The 9,739-nt window shown below is 43.1% G+C and overlaps 1 protein-coding gene across 1 annotated transcript in view; it reads left to right on the forward strand.

The window, feature by feature from the left end:
- DNAH9 (dynein axonemal heavy chain 9) overlaps positions 1-9,739 on the forward strand; it is a 301,371-nt gene that overhangs the window by 166,618 nt on the left and 125,014 nt on the right. Inside the window, 3 exon segments of the mRNA XM_007455019.1 lie at positions 1,473-1,575; positions 2,139-2,378; positions 8,115-8,276. Of these exon segments, the coding sequence (XP_007455081.1) occupies positions 1,473-1,575; positions 2,139-2,378; positions 8,115-8,276 (505 nt within the window).

Below are 9,739 nucleotides of genomic sequence, written 5' to 3' on the forward strand. Positions count from 1 at the left end.
ACCGGTCCTCATTCAGAGCCTGTCGGTGATTGCCTGGTGTGTATGTGTCTGTTTTCCAGGTCACGCCACGCAGTGTGTCGTTGTGGTGCCCCCCCCCCCCCCCCCCCCCCACCGTGGTCCTGTCGCAGTGAGCAGGGCCTTCGCTGAGAACAGCTAACATTCTGTGTAGTGCACGTGTGTTTGCGGGTCTTAATAGCCTTTGTCTTTTCAGAGCATCTCACAGGCTCTGATGTTATCTCCTGCAACAGAATAGTTTTTAATGGCAAAAGGTCTAAACTTGCCAGAAAGAAAAAAGCAAGTCAGTGATTTGAGATAACTCTGGCTCACCTTCCTACCTCACACTGAATCTACTGCTGCTGAGAAGGAGCAGGGAGGGCCAAGAGGGGGTTCAGAGAGAGGAATTACAGTCATGACGACAGTCACCCGACTTGCCTTTCATTCATTCCTAAGGTCTTTGTTGGACGCGTGCCATGGACCGCCATCCACAATCTCCACACCAGTATTCGAGCCGCTGAAGTCTCCTGGAAGAGATCAGGCTACTTATTGAATAGTTTTACTTTAGATTCATGGTCACAAACCTTCAGTGGGAAGTAGAAACTTCCTGGAAATTCTACTGTATTGCCTTCATATGTTTACATTTCCACCCTCCGAAATGCCAACTTCATGCCTTCTCCTCTCTCCTCAACTTCCTGCCCGACCTCAGTGGATGGTCACTCCTGCCATCTCCATTTCTAGCTTCCACACCTATACAACTTACTTCCATCCCTGTGCATCTTTTTCTCCCTCTCCTTATTACATTTTCACTGAGGCTTAACCACCCACCAGCATCTTGAGTCTACTCTCTCCATCTCTCGAAATCTCACTTCACCTACCAGTTCCCCTATCTCCCGATGGGCTCCTTCGTATCAGTGTCTAAACCTGCACACATTTATCCTATAGTGTTAAAAAATCATTTTCTAATTACTGCTGTGTCTCTGCATAACCAGATTCTCCCCTCTGTCTCCACCTCCTCGTCTCCCGCTCACTCTTCTGTCCACTGTGATTAGGCCTCTATTTCCTACACTCTACGGAACTGTTCCTGCTCAACTAACTCTATCTTTATTGTGAAACCCAACGGACCCCGTTGGGTCACCATGTTTCTTATCTTCTCTGCAGCACTTGATGTGGTTGACTGCTCTGTCCTGCTGGAAATACTGGCTTCCTTTGCTTTCTGGATACTACGCACCCTTGATTTCCTCCTACCTCTTTGACCATCTTTGTGGTCTCTTCTTCCGGCGCTACTCCCATAGATGTTGTATCCCTTAGGAATTTGTCCTAAGCTCTTGTCTCTTCTCAGTTTCTACCAATGTATCTAGACTGTTTTTTACCCCCCAAACACATGAATGATCAGGCACATCCCTGCTCACCTTGACAGCACACTTACCTGCCTCTGCCCTCACTCAACTCTCGTCCATGGTTTCTGACTGTTCCAGGTATGATCGAAACAAACTATCCCTAAAGGAGGTCATGAATGTCCAGTACATTTCCTGTATGAACCCCACTGCGGGCAGCTTCACCATCAACCCACGGCTTCAGGTACAGGAGGAACTGTGACCCTGGGGTCCTAAACACTACCTTCCAGGCTGATGTCACTGGACTATGTGTGATAATTGGCCCCTCCCCTGTCCAGCCTCTTCAAGTGGTAAATCATACAGGATGCTGATTCGCATTTCCAGGGAGACAGAAAAACCCCTAGACCCAGAGTTCTGAAGCTTTTTGAGCCAGAAGGAATCAGGGTTCATCTAATTCAACTTGGTCTTCAGGTTGAGAGAACTTCAGCTAGGTGAATGACCCTCCCAAGGTCATGTGCATTCTCAGGATCACATTCAGATTTGGACTCAGATTCCCAGAGTCCAAGTTCCATTCCCTTCCTGCTACGCCATGCTGACGTCTTTGACCAGAAGTCCAAAACCCATTAATCATTTTAGGTTCAACCTGAGTTTGGGTTTAATGTGAGAAATGTGGCCGGAATGTAGAATTCAAAGCCCTTCTAAGAATTCTTCGCCATCTTATCCAAATCCTGAAGAGGTGATTTCTGTCCTGTGACCACGGATGTCTAACTCGTGGCCTCCTCCACGTGCCTCTGCTCCCCTATCCAGCGTCACTTCAGCGTGTTCGCCCTCTCCTTCCCGGGAGCAGACGCCCTGTCCTCCATCTACTCCACCATCCTGACTCAGCACCTGAAGCTTGGGGACTTCCCGGCACCACTGCAGAAATGCGTCCCCCAGCTGATCCGTCTGGCCCTTACCTTCCACCAGAAGATCGCCACCACGTTCCTCCCCACAGCAATCAGATTCCATTACATCTTCAACCTCAGGGACTTGGCCAACATTTTCCAGGTGAGTCCATCGGCTCCAAGACACACTAGGAGGCTTAGCCATGATCCTGTCCCCTCCATTCTTTGCCAAACTCTCAGGCAAAGGCACAGTTCATATGGAGTGACGAATGTACAAGTAAACAGAGTTCTGTGGGGTCCGTGAGGGTCTATTCAGCATAATAGAATTCTCTTTGCCCATTAAATTACTTCTTGGTAAGCAGAGTGTATTTATTTCTGAGTTGGTTCCTTCGGGCTGGAGAAGGTTCAGCATTTTGGAGATAATGTCATCTAATGGTTCCAACATGCCTAGAAAAGAAAGTGACACAGAAGCGAGAAAACTATTTTGCAGGCCCTGGTGGTACACCCATCATTCTTGGGATGAAAAATAACATCCTCTAAACCATGCAGGATAGCTCTGCTTCCTAAAGCCATGTCATACTATTCCGAAGACACCATCCGCCAGCCACTGGGATGCGTCAGTCCTAAAACTTCCACGTTATTTTCCAGGTCAAAGCCATTTCAGATCCTTCCAGCTGCTCATCTCAATAGTGGTGGCCTGTGTCTGCCTGGTGCTTCCAGTTGCTTGCCCCTTCACTATCAAAACCTCCAGAGGGCAATGCAGCAAACCCGGCCCCCTCTTCCCCTTGGCCAGGTACCGCATCCTCTTGTGATGGGTCCACAACTCTCCCATCCTGGATGAGAATCTGCAGAAACCGCTTTTCAGAGAGACCCCTCTCCAGGATAGTTCTGAGCCATTATTGAGGGAAAGTGCCTTTTATCCCAAGCAGAGGCCACATCTGTAGGGAAATATCAGCATGATCAGGGAGTGAGGCATGACCCTCCTTGGGGATCACATGTGTTTGGGGTTAATTACATTTCTTGTGCAGGTAGGACTCTGGGGAGCCTCAGACTAGCAAAGGTCCAGACTCTGAGGCCATAGAGCCTGCAGGTTCCATGGTCAAAAGAAGCAGAAACCCACTAACTATTAGTTCAAAGATCCAAGAGTGATGCTCCCAAAAAGCTTATCTGGAGGGTGGACCACAGCCCCACAGCCAGGTTGAGTCTCTGAGAGCTCCTGTAAGCTGGCTCAGGACAGCTCTCCTGGGTCACATGCCTCCCAAGCGTTAACTCAGCTACAAATGAGGAAACACACCCGCAGAGCTTGCACAGCCAGCCAGGGTAGGAGCCAGAATAGAACCTAGGTCTTTCAGGTCCCAGGCCAGAATCCCTTTCCACCACGCCATTCTATCCTTCTCACCCATTCTTTCTATGAGGAGAACAGCATAAGACAGTTAAGGCAGCAAGAAAGACTCAGCTCCAAGCCCGTAAAACCCACAGCTCCGTGGCCCTCAGACCTAGATGGTGGCAAAGTTTGTGCATTCCCACCCTTATCTCCCATTTACTGAGTATTAATTGAGAAAGACTTCTTTTTTCTTTTTTTTTTTTTTATCACACAAGCGGTCTCTGAAATCTCACTGCGACAGGATGAGCTGGGGGCATCCCCATGTACATCTTCCAGATGAGCAAAAAGGAGTTGAGCCATTTGATCAAATTCACGCTGCCCGTAGTGGCAGAACTAAAGGAGGAAGAGGCATTCGGTCTCCCTCACACGAAGCGCCAGCCCAGCTCCTGCCTGGACAGCGCCTTGTCACCTGTGTGGCCTGAGATTCATACTCACGATAACCCTTTGGGATACACGTTATTATCCCAATTTAACAGAGGCTCGGAGAAGTTGCCAGCTGGTAGATGACGGCATGAATGGCCATGGAGATAGAAAAGTACACACCACATTAGTGGAATAACAAGTAGGTGGAAGCGGACAGTGACGAGGAGAGGTTGTGAGCAGTGAGATGGGGGAGGGAATTTGAGAACAGAGGGGATCCTTGTAAAAAGTCCGCCTTCAGTCTGTAATAAAGCTGACATTTATTGAGCCAGTCCTACACCCTCTGCATCTATTAGCTAATAATTTAATCCTCACAACAACCATATCAGGTAACATACTGATCATTTCCAATTTAGAAATGACAAAACCGTGCTACAGACAAATCAAGTAGCTTGAGTATGTTCAGCATAACGGGCAAACAGAAGCCTCATATCAAAAAACTAGGCGGGGTCAGCTCTACTGTGCCGGGAATTCGGGGTAGCAAACACTTCCTCAGGAAGGAGGGTTCTAGTCCAGCCTGTTTTGGTGGCAACCATGCAAAGTCAAGGAGGAACCAGGGAGGGGAGATATTGGCATGGGAGGCTAAGTCTGTTTCTTTTCCGGACTCAGGCAGCCTGAGTGGCAACCCCCGGGCTCTGTGTCGCAGCCTGCCAGCTGTCAGGCCCCTGCCCCAGGTGGGGGAAGGTGCATCCCTACTGGAGCCCCTGCCTCCCTCCAGCGCTGCCCCTCCTCACCCTCCCCTCCTCCAGAGCCGAGTTTCAAGGCCACAGCAGGGCTACAACATCCCCCTCCCGCCCCCTCCGGCCTGCTTGTCTGAAGAAGTCCTGACAGAAGAGCATAAGGGAGGGTGTTGTCCCCGGGGAGACAGGCGCTGCCTGGAGAACATGCTGTTTTCCTTCATCAGCTTGATCCAAGGCTCAGTCATTCAGACCTCCTCTGCACTTCACGCATTCTGTCCAGAATTCGGGCATCAGGACAGAATTTGATAGTGCCCCGAGTAGCAGAAATCATTAACCGTTCCCATCTCAGTGCTACACAAAACTGTCTAAGACGGTGCAAAGTTTGCTCTTGACGTGCTCTCATCGACTCAGCCCTTGTCAGTCAGCCTGAGTGTTCGGCTGTAACAGGGCTTATACACACCAGCTGATGGCACCCTTCACTGTAAAACCCAGTCCCGGAGTCAGCATTCTCCGCGGGGCTTCTTCCCGCCGTCTGCGCCTCGCACAGGGCTGGTACCTAGGAGACCCAGGAAGGAGACGGGCTGAGATGTATGTGTGGGTGGGCCCAAAGGGACCTAATGAGATTTCTCTCGTTTTCTAAAATAAACTTTTATTAAAGTATAGCATCCAAGTAGAAAAGCACACAGGCCATAAGCAGAGAGCTTGGTTGTCACAAAGTCATCACAGCTATGTAACCACAACTCAGTTCAAGAAGTACAACATTCCCAGCAATCCATGGAACTCCTCCTTTTTCTTTCTTCCATTCACTGTTTTCTCCCCCTTCCAGAGCTAATTACTGTCTGGACTTCTAACACCATAAGTTATTTTGGCCTATATGGGGACTTTATATAAATGGAATCATATGGTAAATATCCTTTTGTGTCTTTGTTCAATATTACGTTTGTACTTATATATACAATCATGTCATTGGTAAAAATGAATCATAATAACAATTTCTTTCTTTCCAATCCTTAAATCTTCTAATTTCTTTTTCTTACTGTGCTGGCTACAGCTGCCACTACAAGGAAGAGAAGTGGTGAGAGTGGCATTTTGCAGCGTTCCTAATTTTAGGGGAAAGCTTTTAATAGTTGGCCATCAAATGTGATGCTTACTATAGATTTTTGTGGATGCTCTTTACCAGTTTAAGAAAATTTCTTTCTGTTTATAGTTTACCAAGAGTTTTTTTTTATCATGAGTATTTGCTGAAACTTAAATGATTTTTCTATATCTGTTGAAATAATTATATCCATTTTTTTCTCCATTTTTTCTGGAAATGGGATAAATTACATAGATTATTTTTGAATGTTAAATCAACCTTGCATTCCTGTAATCAACCCAACTTAGTTGTTACATGGTGAACTTATTTTATTTTCTGGATTTCATTCACTGTTTTTTTCTATATAACATTTGCACCTATATTAATAAGGTTTTCCTATAATTTCTCTTTCTTCTAGTATTCTAAGTTTATGAAGTCCTCATAAAAAATGCATTGGGAAACGTTTCCTCTTTTTCTACTCTCTGGAAGATTTTTTAAAACACTGTATTGTGCCTTTCTTAAACGTCAGAAGAATTTAATGATGAAACCATCTGAAGTTTTCTTTGTGAAAGACTAAATTATAAATTCAATTTCTTTAATACATATTAGACAATTCACATTTTCTATTTCTTTATGTATCAGTTGCGGTAAGATGTCAGTGTCATCAATTTCTAATTTATTGGCACAAAATTGTTTATAGTATCCTGTTGTTATCTTTTACGTATCTGTTTTATCTGACATATGTTCTCTTTTTTATTCTGGCTATGTGTGTCTTTTCTCTTTCTATCTTCTATCAGCCCTACCAGGGAGTTATCAATTGTGCCAGTCTTTTCAAAAGAAATGGAAAAAGAAAAGAAAAGTATACCAATATTATGTGTTTGACTTTATTGGTTATCTCTATTTGATATGTTTTTTATATTATTAAAATTTGCTCTTTTCTTTATAATCTCTTTCTTCCTACTTACTCTGGGATTGGGGTAAGTTTATTCTTGTTTTTCTAACTTCTTGACATGGCTACTTAGATCATTAGTTGTCAGCCTTTCACCTCTTCTGAAATGTTTATCTTAAGGCTATAAATTTATCTCTAATTGTACCATTCACTGCATCACACAGGCTTTTATGGGTTATATTTTTTTTCATTCGTTTGATAATATTTCTTAATTTTCCCTATGATTCCTTCTTTAACCCATGGGGTATTTGGAAGTATATTGCTTTATTTCCAAAATTTAGAGGCACTCAACATGACCTGGAAGAAGCAAACCTGTACAAAGAAAAATAATTTTAGAAACTTATAATTCTTCTATATTAATAGAGATTTATATATAAAGGGTTATGTGGGGCACATCAGAGGGATGTTGTTGGACAGGAGAGGAGAGGCCCTGGAATACTTCAGCAGAGAGCAGTGGAGCTAGATCTTGAAAGATGAGCCGAGGAAGTAAAACAGAAGGCATGGAGGCACAAAAGTATTCAGGGTTAGAAAATAATTTGCAGTTTGTGAAATTGAAATCTAGATTTTATGGGAAGTGATGGTAAGTGTGATGAGGAAGCAGACTGATAGTCTTATTATGTCCAGATCTTTATGCCACGTGGCTGAATCTGAGCATTATTCTGTCCGTAATAAGGAACAATTAAAGGACCCCTTTTCTTGTAAGACAAGAAAGAAAGCAATGAGGGCAAACAAGGCATCCATGAGCTTGAAGTTATAGGATATGAAGTCATCGAGAGGCTCTAATCTCAGTGGTCTCCATTTTTCCTTGAAAAAGAGGGATAGGACACTGGCTAATAGAGGTGACAGAAATTTGAAAAGAAGAGTAAATATTTGGAACGATCCCTGAGGTATATAAGAAGGAGAACTTACTAGAGATGAATAAATGGATTACTGGCCTGCGAAGGTTAGCTATATTCATTCCAGCCCTATGTCATCGTTCTGATTTTACATAAGCAATCATCACCCAGATTAGTTTTCAAAGTGGTACTTGTAGAAGAGAAATACAGCAGAGAAGCAGCCTCATCTCTCACTGTGGTGATCTGGAAAGTAGTGGTTGAAATTCCAGGCTCTCAGGTCAGGCAGACCTGGTTTCAGAACTGTGCGGTTTTGAACTAAGGCCACTCACCTTATGACATTGGGCATGCTTCCTGTCTTTCTGAATCCCAATCTTCACATTATACAAAATGACTATTGTAAAAATTACTTTGTAGCATCATGGATGGTTAAATGAGCTTTTTCTGGCAAAACATCTAGTTCAGTACCTGTCACATACTGGCTTCTATCAATTGTAACTGTTGTAGTTTTAAATTGCTATTCATGTTATTTTTTGTTGCTGTTTATTCTCCTTAAAGGGCATTCTCTTCTCCTCTGTGGAATGTGTAAAATCCACACAGGACCTAGTAAAGCTCTATCTGCACGAATCAAATCGGGTTTATCGAGATAAGATGGTGGAAGAGAAGGATCTTGATCTTTTTGATAAGATCCAACCAGAAGTGATCAAGAAAATTTTTGATGTGAGTATTACCCTGTGAATTTATATTTACATTTGAAAAATAATCATAATTATGCAAGTGATCACCCAAATGATAAAAATCTAGCCCATAAATTGAAGATCAGGATTAGATAAGGAAATAAAATCTGTCATTATTTTGCCTAAGTGAAAACTGCTGGAGCAAGAAGAGACACACATTAATCATAGAATCTCGGTGTCGTGAGGTCTGTGCAGCCCATCTGATCCAATCCTCGTCCTATATTAATGCCTCTCAGTACCATTGCTCAGATTGGTCATCCCAGAAAATGCACCAGCATCCTTGGAAATACACTATCCTGTCTTTCCAAAGGCAGCCACTTTGGAATGGCTAATGGCTGGAAATTTAGAACGACTTTGAAATTTGGAACCTTTGGAACAACTTTAAAGACTGGAGATTTATTTAAATAATTATCTGCAATTCATTTCCCTGTCTACTAATCCTAGGTCTACATGACAAACCTTCAAATATTTTAAGACCATTTATCTTGTCCTTCCTGGGTCTTCGCTTTTCCAGGCCAAAGAGCCTCCGTTCTGTTAGCCGTTTCTGACAAGACTTATTTCCAAACCCAAAGCAATTTGACATCATCTGTATTACTCTTCTATCAGTTCTCCCCTCTGAAATCATGGTGTCTGACTTTCATCACACAACCCAAGTGGGGTCTGACCAAAATCAAGACCATCATTCCCCTCTTCTTATATACTATAATTTTTGTTAACTGTGTTTGCCAGAATGTGTCTTGCTAAACAGTTGTACCACAATATACTCCTTGGAAAGAAGGTATCCATGATGAAATAAGTTGAGAAAGTACTTCATATTTTTTCTATCCCCATAAAATTTTATTGTTTTTAATTTTTTAAATTGAAGTTTAGTTGATTTACAATGTTGTGTTAATTTTTGCAGTACAGCAAAGTGATTCCGTTTTTTATATTCTTTTCTACTATGGTTTATCACAGGATATTGAACATAGTTCTCTGTGCTATACAGTAGGATCTTACTGTTTATCCATCCTATATATAATAGTTTGCATCTGCTAATCCCAAACTCCCAATCCATCCCTCCCCACCACCCTCCCCCTTGGCAACCGCAAGTCTGTTCCCTGTGTCTGTGAGTCTGTTTCTGTTTCGTTAAGTAAGTTCATTTGTGTCATATTTTAGATTCCACATATAAGTGATACCATATGGTATTTGTCTTTCTCTTTCTGACTTACTTCACTTAGTATGATCATCTCTAGTTCCATCCATGTTGGTGCAAGTGGCATTACTTCATTCTTCTTCGTGGCTGAGTAGTATTCCATTGTGCAATATATATGAGAAAGTACCTCATATTATAGCCCTCTCTTGGAAATATACGGTACATACAGCACATTAAAGCCCTGAAAATCTTGAATAAGCCTGATTCGTGCATCATTTCCCAAACATATTGGACCCTAAAACTCTTTTCCCTAC

The sequence above is a fragment of the Lipotes vexillifer genome, unplaced genomic scaffold (assembly GCF_000442215.2).
Source record: "Lipotes vexillifer unplaced genomic scaffold, Lipotes_vexillifer_v1.1 scaffold1233, whole genome shotgun sequence".
NCBI classification, from domain to species: Eukaryota; Metazoa; Chordata; class Mammalia; order Artiodactyla; family Lipotidae; genus Lipotes; species Lipotes vexillifer.